The sequence below is a fragment of the Lutjanus erythropterus genome, chromosome 11 (assembly GCF_056507025.1).
Source record: "Lutjanus erythropterus isolate fLutEry1 chromosome 11, fLutEry1.hap2, whole genome shotgun sequence".
Lineage (NCBI taxonomy): Eukaryota > Metazoa > Chordata > Actinopteri > Lutjaniformes > Lutjanidae > Lutjanus > Lutjanus erythropterus.
Genome location: NC_139327.1, coordinates 2,425,344 through 2,444,310, shown reverse-complemented (window position 1 = coordinate 2,444,310; position 18,967 = coordinate 2,425,344). Strand labels below are relative to the sequence as shown.

At 41.1% G+C, this 18,967-nt stretch overlaps 1 protein-coding gene across 6 annotated transcripts in view; it reads left to right on the top strand.

The window, feature by feature from the left end:
* The window catches only part of mtmr4 (myotubularin related protein 4), a 74,864-nt gene extending 56,463 nt beyond the window's left edge, over positions 1–18,401 (top strand). For all 6 annotated transcript variants that reach the window (XM_084730446.1, XM_084730444.1, XM_084730443.1 and 3 more), the window contains 12 exons: positions 1,017–1,130; positions 1,239–1,432; positions 2,434–2,562; positions 4,598–4,709; positions 6,722–6,917; positions 7,929–8,114; positions 8,479–8,649; positions 9,638–9,792; positions 10,371–11,811; positions 11,974–12,084; positions 12,255–12,343; positions 16,573–18,401. In XM_084730446.1, the coding sequence (XP_084586572.1) occupies positions 1,017–1,130; positions 1,239–1,432; positions 2,434–2,562; positions 4,598–4,709; positions 6,722–6,917; positions 7,929–8,114; positions 8,479–8,649; positions 9,638–9,792; positions 10,371–11,811; positions 11,974–12,084; positions 12,255–12,343; positions 16,573–16,750 (3,076 nt within the window). In that variant the 3' untranslated portion in view covers positions 16,751–18,401. The remainder of the gene's footprint in view (positions 1–1,016; positions 1,131–1,238; positions 1,433–2,433; positions 2,563–4,597; positions 4,710–6,721; positions 6,918–7,928; positions 8,115–8,478; positions 8,650–9,637; positions 9,793–10,370; positions 11,812–11,973; positions 12,085–12,254; positions 12,344–16,572) is intronic.
* The last annotated feature ends 566 nt before the right edge of the window (positions 18,402–18,967 follow it).

Genomic DNA, 18,967 nt, shown 5'->3' with positions numbered 1-18,967 from the left:
TGACTCTGTCTTACCTCACACCCTCCTCAGACAGTCAGCAGGTGAATTAGAAACTGAAGAAAGTATCATGGGAGAGGAGGAGGAGGAGGAGATCAGAGACAGATGGAGTCGGGCTGTAGCACTGTGATTTGTTCTCTGTCGGAGCTGAGAGTTCTTGATGCAGTAGTGACCCTGAAAAACAGAACATTTGTGTTTGTCACTAAGTGTTGTTTGCTGCAGCTAAAAGCATTATTTTGTCTTGGTTTGTTTTGTTTTTCTCACTGAAAGACTGAAAGTCTGCCCTCGTATACTGCCTGTTAATGTTGCAGTGATGTAAACTGCATTAAAGGAGCAATATGTAAAGACAAAAAGTACTGCAGTCCAGATAGCAAGTTGGAGCTATAGGCTGTGTACTGAATAGGTGAAGGCCCTATTTTATATACGATCTTAGGTTGAAGGGAGTTGTTTCCCCTCCACCCTCTCCTCCATTTACTCAAAACACTGAGCCCACACAATTATTTTTGATGGCAATGATAACAATACGGTTCTACACTGCATGTTGATCAGCTGCATATATCTCTGTCAAATGTGGATGTAAAGCTAAGCCAGTTATCCTGGAAACAAAAATGCACACTCTGGAGCTTGAGTACAGTGACTGCCTGTCAGACTCCATTAACATTTTGCTCAGTTTAATCATATAAATATCTGCTCCTTCTAGAAGATTATTAATGATTTCTTACAAGTCATAAACAGACACCAACTCATTTGGCAAACATTCAGCATACATTTTTACCCCCATGTAAAGTGAATGTATGTGAAACAGGCAAAGAAAAACAAATGATATGGACATGATTGGAAATTTCAGAGGAAGGCATGCTGGCTGTAGTGCTGTTGTCAGAGAAGCCAGTATTTCAACTTAGCATGTGTCCTTAATCTCTGGTGACATATCGTGGTCATTTTATGTTTTAGTACAGTAAATATATTGCAGATTTCTCCTTTAAATCCTCCTCTTTAAAAATAATGCATGTTGTCCTCAGGCTGTGCTCCAGCTACCCGCAGAAGCTTCTGGTCCCAATATGGATCACTGACAAGGAGCTGGAGAGCGTGGCTTCCTTCAGATCCTGGAAGAGGATCCCTGTGGTGGTCTACAGGTGGGTTTACTCACACACATGTTTACATCAAGTTCCACAAGAGCTTTTTGCTCTAGGATATTCAGATCTACAGTATATTTGTGTTTACTTCATAACCTTGAATTTCAGGCACCAGAAGAATGGGGCAGTGATCGCCCGCTGCAGCCAGCCTGAGATCAGCTGGTGGGGCTGGAGGAACACAGATGATGAGTACCTGGTGACATCCATCGCTAAGGCCTGTCAGATGGGTACCAAGGGCACCTGTGGAGCTCCAGCCTGCCGGCAACGTGGGGAAGCTCCCGACTCCTGCGATAGTGATTTTGGTAAAGAAGTTGTTTGATTTGTGTATGAATGCAATTTTAGAGCATGGTAGATGATGATTATATAATGATGGTTATGATTTTCATTATTTGTCTTATTCATTTTCCTCACTTACAAAGTGGATTACCAATGACTCTAAATATTGCCAGTTTCACTTATACCTGCAGATATTGGGCTGGGTCATCAAATGTTTTGCCAACAGTGTATAATGTCTGAAGTAGCATTAAATCACATCTGACTTCTACAGCAAAACAGCTCATGTTTTATAATAGGGACAGTTTTCTTACAGTAAAACTTAAGTTAAACCTGTTTGCCACAGACATACACTACACAGATCGACTGGCCTGGTGCTGCAGCACTTGTTTTCACCAGACAAAAGTGACATATGTGGTTCTTACCACTTAGCAGGATAGAGGAGGGCATAAACAACACCTTCAAAAAGTGTTGTGTTTATGTGTGGAAAGTGGAGTTAGTTGCTGTTAAATATGCATTCTCCATTACATAATTCATTACAAAATGATTTATTGGGCAGAGGCAACTTGCTTTTTTCAAGTCCCCTCCATCTTCCAGGGATCTGCAGCCAAGATGATGCCAATATGTCAGATAGCAAGAATATTAACAGAGTGAAGTGCATGTCTGAATGGATCTTTCAAACCATGACTTTTGGCACAACGGCAGGCAGGAAAGTGAGTGGCAGCATAACAGTGAACGATCACAGACAGAAGTAGTTCAGTTGCAGCCTCACAGTAATTACTTGTTTTTCTCTGTGGAAGCTGTCAAACAGGTCTCTTGACTTGTGATCGTTGCCAATAGCAACACTGTGGTGGTGTCATCAGGGGGAGATATTGATTTTCAGTAGGTTACAAACAGAGTCAGTCTCTGTTAATTATGTCCCCTCTACCTCTATTTCTATTCTATCCTTCTCCTCTAACTCTTTGTCTCTGTCCACTGTCCACTCATAACCTTAAAAATAATCTCTCTGACTTCTCGCTTGTATCTCCAGACTCCTCTCTGACAGGCGGCTCTGGCTGCGATGACAACACTGTGCCACAGAAGCTGCTGATTCTGGATGCTCGCTCATACACCGCTGCAGTGGCCAACCGAGCCAAGGGCGGAGGCTGCGAGTGTGAAGGTTAGTGCAGCCAAACATTTGAAAAGTCTGAAACTATTCAATGAATTTTGCATTTTGTAAGACTTGAGATGGTTCTGTTTCTGCTCAGATTCAAGCAGCCAAAATAAACTTTAAGTCAAGTTTAAGTAAAAGATGCCTTTTAATCCTTTAGATCATATCCCTGATCATGTTGCAGACCTATTAACAATGTATGCCAAAAAAACACACAAAAAATGTCTTTGTATTCTTCTATCAAAATCAATCGTATTTTCCTCCTGTGAAACAAAATATGACACATGTTTATGTAGGCTTGAGCAGATAGCTAAGATTCATTAGCAATAGCATGGGATATGATATGTCCTCTTTTCAATGTTCAAATCAAATTCCCACTTGTCTATCCTGCTTCACTCTGAAAATACATCAGGATAAAAAAGCTGGATACTCTGGAACTAAATTAAAAGTAACTTAAAATTACTTATGTGAAAGCTGTCACTCAAAGTGATTTGCCTACAAAGATTTGCATCCAGCTATGCCTTTCCCATCAACGCTACAGAGTTTTTTAGCCCTTTAGCTCTTTTTTTTTGTTTGTTTGTTTTTACGGCCTGATCATTTAGCTGTTCTACACTGTACTTCCAGCTGCAGCAGGCAGCAGAAATATTCTGATAAAAACAAATGGCTGGCAGACAAAGACAGTCGTTGAAGAAAGCAAAAGAGATGCTTATTTTCTCAGGAGATGATGGAGACCAAAACAGAGCTAAAAGGTATCTGCATATGAAAGGACCAGATTTTGGTGGCAGAGGCATTCTGGTTTCCATTTGTAGTCCAAGTCGTATTGACCAATCACAGTTGAGTGCAGGTAAATAGTCCATGTGGAGAACAAAAGAGGCCAAAATGCAATCTTGGAAGTAGGGCTGGGTATCATTAAAAAAATATGATGGCAATGCAATATGAAGAGTGTTTGTATTGATTTCCTGCAAGCAACACCATACAAATAGTCATTTGTCACGAAAACTCATGAAGGTATCTCTTGATAGAGGAACTCAATACTGGGTTATGTCAAACAATACCCTGAAGTTATTGAGTACTGCTGCCCAGCCCTACTTGGAATCCATTGGCTCTCATCTGGTGATGGTTTAGCTTTTTATTGGCTTTGGCTTTTGTTTTCTATTTATCTGCATTCATATGCAAGTATGCATTTATAGAGATGAGCCTCCAACTCCATTCTTGTGTCTCAAGTTGCTAATATGACCATAAACAATGACTAGCGCACAGAAGCGGAAGTCTTGATTTGGATATCCGATATCCATCTGTTATTTAAATACCCCTTTGGCTAAACCAGAGCCCCGAAACATTGGCCGTTGCCCACAGAGGCAAATCATTGTCAGACTGAGCTGATGGTTTCCAAGATTGAAAGAAGAGTGAATATTTGACTTCCATTGGTCATGTTGCCAGATACATGCAAATAAATGCTAATGTTGCTCCGTAACAACTGAATATAAATATGCCAATTATTTGCTAAAATTTTAACCATAATAGTAATTAAAAAAAATCTATTAATTAAAACTAAGAATGTTTCCCCTGGTGTATGGTATGCTAGTGGTAAAGAGAGTACAACTGTAGATCTCAAAAATCCATTCAATTCTTAATTTTTTGCTATCAAAACTGTGGCATCTACAGACACTGAATGCCATTGGACCTGTTTTGTGGAGCTGAGATGAAGCTGTGCACAAAAACTCAAAACATCAAGTTGTTTTTTGCTGCTTTTGGTCATGCATCATTTAAGAAAGCACTGAGCTGTCCTAGATTGTAAGCAGTGGCCTCACATGCCTTTACTTATGCTAACAAATGTTTTCTGCTATCACTGACTGCACACAGTCACTGGTGACAGAAACAGTTGATGGTTGACCAGTAAGGATGTAAATGATAAAAACTATATTCCATTTGATATTAAAATCAAACGCCACCATCTGAACACATAAAGCCTTTTTTATCTTATAAGCCAAGTGTTGTTTATGCCTTATGACCTTCATCAGAGTCTATGTTCATTTGTGATTAGAGTACTACCCCAACTGCGAGGTGATGTTCATGGGAATGGCTAACATCCATGCCATCCGGAACAGCTTCCAGGCTCTGAGGACCGTCTGCAGTCAGATCCCGGATCCAGGAAAGTAAGTCGATCCATATGACCTTTCTCTCTGAGCGGCTCTACCTTCATTCGTGCCTCCCTGTCCATCCCCCCTTTTGAATGACTCCACCTCTCAGTAAGGCTACACCACACAGAGATGGGAACGCTGCCACAGTCCAATCCCATTCCTGCTGGGCTGGCCAGCTGTCTGTCTGTACACACCAACAGTGGATACGTGTGTTATGTGTCTCTGTTTGTTCCGGAGTTTACATCCGTGTGTTAACCGGCTGTGTGTGTTTCATCAGTGTGTTTACATGTGTGACTGTCTGTGTACTACATCTGTGGTTGTATGCACAGTACATAGGTTAACCTACCTGCTGTGATGTCACAGTAGTATTATTTAAAGGCTGTGTGTTATTCTGACGGAGGTGTGTGATGACGCAGGGAGGCCTCCACAGATATGGGTCACAGGTTTCCTCCTGTCAACCTAATAACCTAGTCTGAGTTAACCCTGAGTAACCAGAGCTGATATGTGTAGACCGTATCTAGGCTCTAGATCACTTCATCGGTTTGGACCAATGACATAAATAATAATGATGGACGCCACAACTCCACATCCTCCTACTGTACAAAAATGAAGCCAAAATATCCTGAGCACGAGTGCTGCCATCTTTTGCTGGAGTCTGTGCAGTCAGATAACACTTAATTTTTCCTGTCCACAGCACAGCATGAAATAATAAAAGGAAGGAAAGTGGGAAAAGGAAGCAGGAATAGGGATTTCAGAGGAGACTCAGTTGAAGACCAATGAAAGCTGCAAATTTACCCTAAGTCCATGGAATGGAGAGAGCATTGCTGAAAAAATATTGTTAGATATTTTAAGACAAAATTCATGTACCCTTGAACTATTTATTTGGGCTACATTCTGTTTCTGAAACAGAGGAGGGATACAGAGCTGCTGCAGGCCTTTTTTGCAGCGAGTAAAAAAAATCAATCACTAGAAAGTGGCCAAATCCAACACCACCTACAGTTGAAGATTGGTATGGTATAATTATGGAAATATTTAAAATGGAGAAACTGCTTTGAGGACTCCAAAAGACAAATTATACCAAATTTAGAATAAATAGATTGAATTAATGACCTCAGTACAAAGCTCCCTTCCTTTAACTGATGAGAATAGTAGAAATGGTTGTGCCCTTGGGTCTGTTGCACATAGTTACATTTTTAATTGAGTGTGAGAAGAACATATCTAAGGAAGTTGAACACTTATCTCCGGGCAGGTTGGTGTACAAGTACATATAGATTTGTAGGATGTTACGCAGGTGAATACTGATGCACATATACTGTATATAGATGTGATAAACCTGTATGTCAAGAGGTATTTCTGAATGTACACTTCAGGATGAGAAGCAAAGGTACTAAAAGTTTTCTGAGGATTGAGCTGCAGCTCACAAGGACTGCAGCTTTTAAATACATCTTTCTGTACATATGTAGATGCATACGAAAACATGGAATATCAAAAATATCAAAGTCTCTGTACACTGTGATAAATACTTTACTAAATCGAAATATAACAAACAAAAAAAAAAGAAATGGCATAATATGACAGAAGACATCATATGGAGCTGTGCTTTGAAGTTCCTGCTCTCACAGCCGGTCAACTCAAATGAGAGCAGGACTCAACTGTCAACACTTTTTATAGCATCAAATTATGAAATAAAACTAAACTTATCAGAAAAATGAAGACACTGATGTCTGTCATCAGTGTGATAAGAGCTTACCTAAAATGACAGATTTTTCTCTAACATGGTTATGTTAGAGAAAAATTGTATTTGTCATGTATTTTGATGTTTTAGTTTGGCTCAGGTCCTATATATTAAAATGAAGGGGACAGGGTTTATGACCTATACTGCAGCCAGGCATCAGGGGGCAATGAAGACATTTTGGCTTCAGTTTGGAGGAGCTGTGTCATGTTGTCCATCTTTATATGTCAAAGGTTTGGACAGTTTGTATATAGATTTGTATCTGTCTCTAATTGGTCCCCTCTGGTCTTTCTAGCTGGCTTTCAGCACTTGAGAGTACCCGTTGGCTGCAGCACCTGTCTGTCATGCTGAAGGCAGCCACTCTGGTGTGTTCAGCGGTGGAGAGAGAAGGACGTCCTGTTCTGGTGCACTGTTCAGATGGATGGGACCGCACACCCCAGATTGTTGCCCTCGCCAAGATTCTGCTGGACCCCTACTACAGGACATTAGAGGTAAGAATCTGCATGATTTGCCCACAGAATGTACTGTATGGACAGACCTCCTTTAATACAGCATTACTGATTTCATACATCATTACATCAGAGTCTTTTTATGGGTCTTGGGGAGTTCTACTGCACATGTGAAAAAACTGTACATGTCTTTTGTGTGGGAAAAAAGTCTATTTGTGTGGAGTTATCACACAAACTATCAAACCTTTGTAGCCTGCTCCTCATCTCTGCTTAAGGCTACATCAGCTGCTATCATAACACACCCAAGACTCTGACCGTACTGTCTGCCAAGTTGCATTATGGGTAATGTAGGTCCCAACTTTTGAAATAGAAAAGGAATGTGTGGAATAAAATAAGCAATTTCTGTCAATGCAGTGTAACGCATAATTAAGAGAGTGCTGTTTTAGCAGAGGTGGCCAACAGTACACACATTCTTTACTCAAGTAGAAGTACATCTACTTGAGTCAAAAGTACTGATTCAACTTGTATACTTGAGTAAACGCGCTACAGTGTACTCAGAGTGTAAAAGTAAAGAGTTGCCCTCTGAAGGACATTTCTACCAGCTGTTTCTGTGCCAAGCTAAGTGAACCTCACATTTTTTCTGCAGCCTTGCTTGGCTGTTTTGTCTTTTATATTGTTTTTTTCTTCTTATGTCTGTTGTGTGCACTGGGCACTGATTGATACACCAAGAATACATGTCTTTTCGGTGTGTTATTGTCCAATCCATTTAGGTTAAAATCAGTCGATAGCACACACTGATTCAAAATGGAAGTAAACAATAATTCCCCTCAAATGCATTAAAACTAAAGTAACAAGCCTGTGTAAGGAGTAGATAGATAGATAACTGTGTTCAAATAAAAGTAATAGTGTCAGAAAAATAAATATTCAAGTTTTCAGGTATTTGTCCTTTACAAAGTATTGTACTTTGTTACTTCCCATCTCTGTCTTTTAGGCATAGTTTTTGTTGCACTGTAATATTTATACCTTCAGTACTGACCACCGTGTCATCCACAGGGTTTCCAGGTGCTTGTAGAGACTGATTGGCTGGACTACGGTCATAAGTTTGGGGACCGCTGCGGCCACCAGGAGAATGCTGACGATGTGAGCGAGCAGTGTCCCGTCTTCCTGCAATGGCTGGACTGTGTTCACCAGCTGCTCAAACAGTTCCCCTGCCTGTTTGAGTTCAATGAGGCCTTCCTGGTGGGTGGTCATACAGTGCTCTTTGCCTCTCTCTGCCTGCCTATATACATTTTATTTCACCTTTACGTCTCAGTGTGAGTGATCTTTTGGTAGGCATTACATGAAACCATTTTTAAAGACAGAACAGCCATTATGTTCATGCTATAAGTTATTTTTTTCCCATACCATTATAGTACTTAAGCCTGCCTTCAAAATATTGCTGCCAATCTGTCAATTTATGGCCTAATCTGGCTGTCAGATGGAAATGTTTCACATCAATCAGTTGTTACATTGAACTGGCAGAGTGCTGCCAGACCATAAAGAATGTAAATCATTGCCATTGATAAAGGCTCGACTTCATGTTCTGTCTTCCTCTGGTGTCCAGGTCAAGTTGGTGCAGCATACGTACTCGTGTCTTTATGGCACCTTCCTGTGTAACAATGCTCGTGAGAGGGAGGCGAGGAACATCTACAAACGCACCTGCTCCGTCTGGTCCCTGCTCCGCAATGGAAACAAGAACTTTCAGAACTTCCTCTACATCCCCAGTCATGATATGGTACCTTCCACTTTTTACACTGTTGATATGCTATTATTTTACTACTAATTGTGCCTTTTTTGAGGTAGAGATACACATTAAATACAGAAGCAACTGGAGTTTAGCAGCTACTTTTTGCCTCTGAGCCTGTTTCTCAGAAGAAAGTGACTTAGTTGAAGTGTGGTTGTATGAAGTGCTTGTCCACAGTTAGTGTATTGCCTACAGTAGATGGCAGTCAGCACAACCCCAGTTTGGAGAAGCAGCAGTAGTACTGTTGTAGGAAGCTAAGCAATGTGCTGCAGACAGCTATGTCGCCAGTTCATCACAGGGCTGACACATAGACAGGCACCCACTCACACTCACATTCACACCTACGGGCAATTTAGAGTCACCAATTAACCTAGCATGCATGTCTTTGGACTGTGGGAGGAAGCCGGAGAACCCGGAGAGAACCCACTGGGGGATTGAACTCGGGACCTTCTTGCTGTGAGGCGGCAGTGCTAACCACTGCACCTGTGTGCCACCCTCTGTTAGTTCATTATATTATAATATTATAATTTGTATTCACTGAAGTCACACAATAACAAAAAACAAGCTAACAGATTGAGGCAGCAGTCAACCAGAAACTCCTGTGTTTGGAGAGAGCAATATTTGGCTATTATCATGGCAATTTTCCATCAGAAAAGACAATATAACAGCAAAGTAAAGTGGTGAATATATTCTAAATATAGTGTACACTAAAAACTGATATAGCTACTGTGCTGTCACCCCTCTTTGCTTATGTCAAATCAACTACACCGTCCCATTAAGAACAATCCCTTTAACAGTGATATTTAAAGACTGTGGCATAAATAAGCAGATGACTAGTCTTATTTCCGTCAAACCCTGATGATTAATGCACTGAATTTTCATTTTCATCCCCAAACTGTCTTATTCACTTGTAATAGGCACCACCATTGCTGTATATTAACCTTCTGGGACTGTCCTCATCACTTGTTTTGTCTGCCAGGTGCTGCAACCAGTCTGCCACACACGGGCATTACAGCTGTGGACGGCCGTCTACCTGCCCACCTCCTCCCCCTGCACCGCTGTGGATGATTCTATGGAGCTCTACCTCCCCCCGAATGTCGCAGGAGATGAACTCACCTCCCGTTCTCTGGACAGGTGTGTTCGTTTGATGCAAATTTTCAGAAATTCAAAGTTCATATGTTGCACAGAGTCAGTCTGCCCTCTAGTGTTCTAAACGGAGAACTGGACCATTGATGTTTCTGCACGTTTTATAATCATCAGTCGCAACTTTATAATAGCCAGCCAAATAATGTTTGTTGATGATTTACAAATTATTATAATGTATATAATTAACCATTTACAAAGTGTCACAAATATCCACTCCATCTCTCTATGGAATGATTTCTTAAATGTAATAATAATTAGCAAGTATGTAATATCAAATATACAATGTGTGCAACAATAAAAAAACTGTCACTTTACTAATTTAATCAGAATGTAGTTGTGATTCTCTCATATAAGATAACATATAATATAACCCAACATATACTAAAATATCTTACACTAACTAATAATAAAATCATAACATTGCTAATTCTGCATTTCATTGCTTATTAATAGTGAAATAACTATTAACTAAAGTTTAATTAGCTATCTGTTTGCCATTCAAATAGATTATTATTAGAAATTGTTACCAAAAAAATTCATCTTTCATATGTATTTCTGATTCCTAGACTTCCCAAGACTCGTTCCATGGATAACCTGCTGTCAGCTTTTGAGAACGGGGTGACCCTGACACGTACATCCAGCGACCCCAATCTCAACAAGCACTGCCAGGAGGGTCGCTCTGCACCAGACCCTTCACCAGCCACAGAATACACCTCCACAGACGTCTCTGATGAGGTCATACCTGACACTGGACTTGACAGCTGTGACAGGGAACCTCTGCATCAAAGTCCTGCTAAGACCCCAGAAGATGGCCTGGGTGCAGAGAGTTGTGAAGATGACCTGCAGGAGCCCTGTCTCACCACACAGCCCCTGCCCTCTCTGCCCCTTCCCCCTGTCCCTCTCAGTAAGGACGTTGCACTTGCCCACACTCCCTTCCCTGCTCCTGTCCTCCAGCAGGCCCTGCCTCAGATCACTAACCCTCCTCTGCCTCCACCCCCACTGGAGGCTGAGAGCCCCTGTAGGACTGCTGAGAGCCCCACATCACCCACTCATGAATCAGAGCCGTGCTTACCTCTCCCCTGCAAGGGTACACAGCTTGCAGCACCCACACCCCACACCACCCCCGCCTCGCTGCTGAACAGCCATGCTGATGGCCTCCCAGAATCTGCAGGCCTGCTGGCTCTGAGGCAACTGACCCCGCTCCTTCCCCTGGAGGACTCCACCGAGACTCTGACAGGTGAGGGAGAGCCTCCCCCCACCCTGCCTCCCACTGTGAGCCAGGATCTTACCCTGAATCATGTAAGTGATGATGAGCAACCTGAGTCACAGCCCCAGAAGGAGAAAGAGGACATGAGGACAGAGATAGTGAAAGGCAGAGAGCGTGTAGAATCCACCCAGGTTGCAGCTCGCCACTTGATTGCCCAGAGTCAGCTCTCCGATCTGTCCTTGCTCGGCTCCCACTGGGAGAGCGTCCAGGGTCTGGTCCAGTCTGCCTGCAGCAGTGCCGCTCACTCTGGCGTCAGTCGGGCTTTGCAGCCCAACACCTACCAAAGCCGTCGGCTTGCCACTAAGTTGCTCCGTTCACAGGGCTTCGCCATCGCCAACGGGTCGCAGTGCTGCCGCAGAGAGGCTCTCTGTTGTCCCAGCAGCCCTCTGCTGGGACAACAAAGTCTGCTTCCAGGTTTGTACTTCGGGCAGCAGACTGCTGCCCGGAGTGCAGGCTTCACTGCTGCTGCCCTCAACAGCTACTCCCTGGCAGGCCTCTCGTACTCCTCACCCTCCGCTTCCAGCTCCCCTCCCCCACCCCAGGCTCCTGCTTACCTGGATGACGATGGGCTACCGGTACCCATGGATGCTGTGCAGCAGAGACTGCGGCAGATTGAGGCGGGCTACAAGCAGGAGGTAGAGGTGCTGAGGCAGCAGGTGCGACAGCTGCAGATGAGGCTGGAGAGTAAACAGTACAGCACCCCTCCCTCAGAGCCAGACATTGACTACGAGGACGACATTGTGAGTAGCTCTTTCAGTGATGACATTAATGTGAGACAGCCCAGCGCCAGAAGCTCTTTCTGTCTGCAGTGTTTGTAAATATTTACTTTATCCTCAGGAAGTGCTCTGTCTTCTCTCCATCCTGTCCGTCTTCTGACCTTGCCCCTTTCCCTCTGTTTTCAGACGTGTCTGCGTGAGTCAGACAACAGCAACGAGGAGGATTCTCTGTCGACTCACAGTGAGGACCGTCTGTCTGAGGGCAGCTGGGATCGAGTGGAGCGCAAGGACACAGAGGTCAGCATCATTTAGTGCTTCAGTGTCTATTATAGCTTCTGTCTCCTCTTCCTCACCCCCCTCACCCCACCCCACCAGACCACCCCCCGCCAATCTTTATGGCTAGGAACACCTCTAATTACAGCACACTGTTCTGATACAGATGTCTGTGTGTGTGTGTGTGTGTGTAGGTCACGAGGTGGGTGCCCGACCACATGGCCTCCCATTGTTTCAACTGTGACTGTGAGTTCTGGATAGCCAAGAGACGTCACCACTGCAGGTGGGGCTTCACTGTGGTTTTCTTACAATAATGAACGCATGGACACATTTACTCACAAAGGAAAAGGTAGAAGAAACACACCTCAGATGTTGAATATTTTTTTTAAAAAAAGCCCTAAAATATGTAATCTTCTCCAAGTAGACATAATCAGCATACTCCTCTTTAAAAATGCTGTATTTGGAAGCTTACATGTTTGTTCTAAATAGAAAAATGTCCCTAGCAAACATCTAAGCTTAATTGTTCCTCCTGTAATCAGGAGTGTTGTTTTGGGTTCTGAGATGTTTTGGCTGAAGCCCGTTGGCTAGATACTTGATGGTTTTGGGATGTTACATCCTAGCATTGGTCAGAAAAAAAGAGCATACAGAGGGCTGCAATTAATGATTCTTTTGACCATCCATTAACGGTTATTTCTTAAATTTAGATTATGATGTCATTACAGCAAGTTATCACCATCCAAAATAATGACCTAAATTATTTTATTTTGTTCTGACTAGTAATGCAAATAAAAAAATAATTTTTAATTTTAATTTTAATTTTAAAGCAAAATGCTCTATAAGTTGTTTTTGTATGAACATTTGAAGAGTCAGAACTGTTCTTTGTTTTGTTGTAATAGTGATATCAGCCAGATTTGGTTCCTTCAGATCTATGACATATTAAATCAGCCATCTTTGTTCACTACATCTCAGCCTTTCTTACCCTTACATATGCATAAACTGCAGCTTACAAAATGTGAAATGATCAGTTATCTGTCAGTGTCGGCTATGAGAAGCAGGTAATTATCAGTATCAGCTGAAAAAATCTTTTTTGTTTGGGTCCCCAGGTCTGGAAAACAGTTACAAAAGTCATAACCTTTTTCATTTACCAACAAACTGAAATAATGAAAAGCAAGAAATATTCACACATCTGTAACCAACACAAGTTTGAAAAACAAATCCTGTGAATTCTCAAAATTATAAATAGTAAAATCTACTTATTTAGAAATCTCTCACTGTGGTTCCCATATTCTCCAATATTTCTTTTTTTAAGGACTATTTTTCTCATTTTAGGAAACAATTATTCACTTTCTCAAGGAGAGTTAGAGAAGGAATCTCTAAATATGAAGCTACAGCTAGTCAGCTTAGCTTAACACAAAGACTGGAATGGGGGGGTTCAGCTAGCCTGGCTAGCTAGTTGCTGTGTAAAAACATCATGTTGTTGTTTCAATGGAGATGTGTGCTTGGTTATTTCTTGGTCAGAGGTGGTTGGAGGCAGTTTTTGTTGCCTTTGAACAGGGTCAAGCTGGCTGTTTCCCTGTTTCCTGTCTTTGTGGCAAGATAAGCTAACTAGCTGTTTGAGCTTCATATGTAGCAGACAGACATGAGAGTGTCAGCAAAGGAAGCTAAAATGTCTCTCCTCCAACCAACTATTCCTTGAAATGTTTAGTCCCTAATTTCTGCTTATACTCAGTGGTAGCTACTTCAAGATCAAATGAAACTGCATCCTGATTTGTGTATTCACCAGAAAGCATCAGATCTAATGAACATGTTATCGGGAGAGCTTACTATTTCCTTTTAAACTCAGGCTTAATACACAGTCCTCCTGGCAGTCTTTTGTTGCAGCCCAATTCTGCCAAAGTAGCAGGCTGCAATTCAAAGGCACACTTTGCTTTAGATTTTAAAGGAAATAAACCAAGCTTTGATCTCAGCTCGTGGTTTCAGAATGAAAGGCTCTTGGTTAGCCAGAGAATTATTTACATACTCCATTGAGACAGTTGTCCCAAACTAGAGACAAATTCCTATCAACAGACTAAACACCACTCTGAAAATACAGGGAATGGACAAAATGTTTGCTGCATCACATGTAGATAACTATTAGATACTATGAGATTAAATAGATTTAAAGCCAACACAGGAGATGTTCAGTCAGTGCTAAACTGAATAATTAAATAATATCCGTTCAATGTCTCATTTAGATTGTTGTCAGTTACTGAATCTAACCAGAGCCTGGTAACATTTGTACCTCCACCAGATGGCATCACTGTCACCGGCCAGAAATCTCTACTGAGAGTTGGATTGCACTGCTACTTTTATGCTTAGCAGTGCAGGTGTTGAAGGCAGGTGATGTTTTCCCAGTGTTAGACCTGTGCAAATAGGACAAAAAGAACACCATTTAATTCTCAAAGCACCTGCAAAGGGTGAAAAGCAGCCGTAAGTGTGCTGCCAAGCAGAGAAGGAGAGAAAACACAGTACAGTTAAAGCAGCCTAAGTAACAATCATTCAACAACAAGGGACAACCTGCAGATGGTAACCATGAAAGAGCAGGAAGGGGGAATTAATAGGCTTAATTAGAATAGTTATAGTTAGAATAAGTTCTCTTTCAAATCAGACTTCCTAAGATGTGAGTGAAAGGTATTGTTCTTGTAACTGCGTTTAGAACTTTTTTTGGTTCTAAAATGTTGATTAACCATATCATATATAATATGTTACTTCAGTACAAATATTTAATATGTCATATTTAATATGTAATATCATCATCTCAATATATTTTGTGAATCAAACCTTGTGACACAGCAGGTTGCTGTGTATGTGTATGCTGCTACAGTAAAAATATTGTGCCAAAGGAAGAGAACTGACATGAAAGGTGTCAACAGTAAATACTTATATACTAGTTTCATTTTTGATATTTATTTTGCCTTGCCCCCACTTTCAAGCACCTTAGTTCTCTACATGTATCAAATCAATACTTACAAGAACCTTCAGGAACATTTTATTTTGAGGAATCTCTCTCTCTGTCTATATATGTATACATATATACATACTATAGTATATATATATACTGGGTGATACCATAGTGATGATAATGAGATTGATTTATTCTTCTCCTTCAAAATATACTCCTCCAACCAATCCCAACTACCTTTGACTCTGTCTTTTCTGTAGCCCCAAATTAGGGGATATCTGGCATTAAATGCAAGATAATATAGGTATATATCTGGGACTCCAAGACCTCCTCTGTCTCTCAGCATTGACAGTTTCCTCTGATTGATCTGAGGCTTTTTTTTTGTCCTTCCACAAGAAGGAAGAAAACATTCTGTTTATATTGTCAAACCAACTTTTGGGTATAAACAGTGGAATTGAAGAAATCAGAAAAATTAGTCTTGGAAGAATGTTCATCTTCAACACCTCAGCTCTGCCCCATAAGGACAGAGGTAGGATGGACCATCTTCCAAGATCTTCTTTGATAGAGTGTAATAAAGATTGTGCTTTCAAATCAAATATTTTATCAATGGGTGTTCTGATTATTACACCCAAATACCTCATCCCATTTAGATTTAGTATTTGACATGTTTCAAAAGCCATTCAGTGATTTGAATGTGAACCTGAGGTTGTTGTTTTTTTTCTGTTTTTTTTTTCTCTTATAAAGTTTTGTTAATTAACACATAAACATATAGAGATTACCATAAATACATCCAAAACTATCTTATTACAAAATTTGTAATATATATTTGCAAATAAATATTTACAAATATTTGCTCCTCACATAAATACACGTGTAATAAAATACAAAATACTGGTATGGAAAATGTATTTAAAAGTAAAGTCAGTAGGATGTTTACGAGATGTTTCTGAGCACATCAGGTCATCAAATAAACGTTTTGGATTGGTTCAACGTCCCAAATACATCAAAACCATGAGAAAAAAAATAAGGAAATACAGGCAGATACAGCCACTAACACACACTTCTATTGGGTCACAAGTGATCATTGAAAGGGATTATGTTTATATGAGTCTATACAGTGTTAGAAACTGGAAAATGCTGCATATTATGCCTTTAATCAACCTATACTAAAAAAGATGAGCTCTGTCAGTTTCCAACGGATCATAGGTTTGAATTGGCCAATCAGGTTATCTTGGAGATGGGAGGCTGCAAATTCAGGAGTGTTTCTTGTTTATTTATGTTCATGACACAAACCCTTAAAAAAAGTTACAAAAAAAGTACATATTATTTTTTTCTGTCCAGCAAAATACAAATTACAAAATACTAAAAAGTAATTAAATACATACTTACATTTAATTAAGATACAGCCCATCTCTGCAGGTGGTTGTTTATTGGTGCAGTTGTATTGTCTATTCTACTCTTACACTTTATATTCTAAAGTCTTATTTTTTTGGTCAAGGCTCCTAATAAAAATGCAGATCACAGATCTGCTATTGTGTAAAGAAAGTAACTTGTGTTCTTTCCATCATCAGGAACTGTGGCAATGTGTTCTGTAAAGACTGTTGTCATCTGAAGCTGCCCATCCCGGACCAGCAGCTGTATGACCCGGTGCTGGTCTGCAATACCTGCCACGACCTGCTCCTGGAGTCCCGCACCCGCGAGATCCGCAGCCAGCAGCTCAAGAAGGCCATCGCCACAGCATCCAGCTGAGAGAATCGTCGCACAGCATGGCCCGTCTCGGCTCTGTCCTGCTCGTTTTGGACTGATGAGCTGAGTGCCCCGTTGTGACCCCGACCTGCTGTGGTTTTGGCTGCAGGGGAGGGGAAGATGAGGAGAAATTGTTACTCTTTTGGGAGGCTCGATTTGGGAATGGAGATGCACGGTGAGACTGTCTGAGAGGCAGCAGAAGAAGAGAGTCTTGGATGGAAGTGTCAGCAGGGGAGGTTTTCCTGCAGAACAAACCCCTTCTGTTCAAAGACATTTCAGCCCAGAGCGCTGCAGCGTCGAGCTGCCTCCACGCGGCTCAGTCCTCTATCGGTGCCCTGTCCGAGACACATCTCCAACCTGTCCACCCCGGCAGAGTCCCCCACCTTTAGTACCAGACACCTGAACCCTCCTTACAGACACTGTCTCACACTTCAGAGGACAATCGCTCACCCTTCCACATGTCGGGGGACTCCAAAGCCTTTACCTGTACTACTGGAGGCTTTCAACTTTAAAAGAAAAGAATTGCTGCTACAGTATTTAAAAGTCTAATTTTGTATTCTTATTTTGTGCACTACTAGCTGTTGTGTATTTGAGGGAAATTTGAGACCAAACTTGAGCAAAAGGGAGAAATCTGCTGTTTACTTTGTCATCGCATCTTTTTCTTGGAGCCTGAATGTAATATGTAACGGAGAACTGGATCAACTTTATGTTCATGTGCATTCGGTGGGTCGTATATGTGTTCATTGCTGCAATGTGTTTTCAAAATTCTGTATATGCACAGTCAATGTGGTTCTGTCTTTATCAATGCTTTTCTCCAGTATAGCCATGTTGCAACATTGGATGTTCTGGGGGACGTGTGTGTGTGGACAGATTGGTGCAATGTTGCATGTTGTTTGTTTTGTGGGACGTGTGCTTGATGCGTTAAGAGGAAGAGAACACAATAATGGTGGAAGAGGAGATGGCAGATTTCTGTAATGTCTTCTTCTGGTATGAGTAAATGTTATTCGAAGGTCCTGTGGGTGTTCTGCGAGGTTTTTCTGCTGAGATGTTTGTGAATTAATGTCCACTTAAAGCTTGACGTCCACCTGACTGATGACTCCTCCTCAGATTGTTAGCTGGCAGTGAAGACTGCTTGGGAAAAGACTGAACAAAGTGCTTGGAGTTTCCTGTTCTGTTTAGGGGAGTTTGGCCAGAATCCCCTTTAAAAATGTGTTTGTGTCTACTGGTTGTTCCTTGAGACAATAGTGCCATATTTTGTTTTGTCTATTTTTAAAGCCTTTTTCTTTCTTACGGATGGCAGCAGGTTTCTAATTGGCCACCTCTCTGTATGTTTTAATGGTACAGATAGTTAGCTGCTTAATAACACTGAGATTAACAGATGGTTCAGTTTGATAATGAGGCTAACCGACTCAACAGAAGATTGGATGTCACTGAATTAGTTAACCTGTGTGGTTATCCATCGTCTAATATTTGGGATTCTTTCACACGGTGTTCATGAAGTCAAAAATCTTTAAGAGGAACTCAGAAATGTAACATACATAGTTATCTGATCCGTAGTGGTGGCTAAAACCTGTCACTTAATGAATAATTGTTGTAAAGAAATGCACTGTAAAAGTTAAATCCCATGGGTTAAAATAAAAGATTATATCATGAATCTGTTTCCAAGCTTGATTCTTTTTGCATGTAGTGCTGGAAGAGTTGTTGATTCCACCTGAGACATTTGAATTTTGGTTGTATTGAGGACCAAACTAGCCAAAGTCAAAGTTTTAGCCTTGTTACCAGCAATTCAGGCAATTGTGAACATCAGAATAATTCATATTATTATGATATTAAAGAGACAGTTGGCCTGAATATAATGCAATAGATGCCACTCAGTTTGTGGAGCTCAAATGGCCAAAAAAAATAAATAAATTGAAAGACTCAACAGCAACATCTCTTTCCAAAAATCCGGCACTTTTAGCACCACAAGCTGAGCGCCATCTAGTTCCATCTATCCATCTAGAAGGATATATAGCATTACAGGTGAGATGAAAAATATGGATTTTTGATTATGGGGTGAAGTGTCCCTTCAAGAGGCTCCAACACACTGTAAACAGACTGGTAAAAGCTAGAAGGTGAAGTGGATGATCTCATTTGTTCCACAGATTTTTTTTTAGAAATTACGTGTCACACTTTATTTTACTGTATGTTACAGTATGTTCCTTTTTTAGACAGTATTAC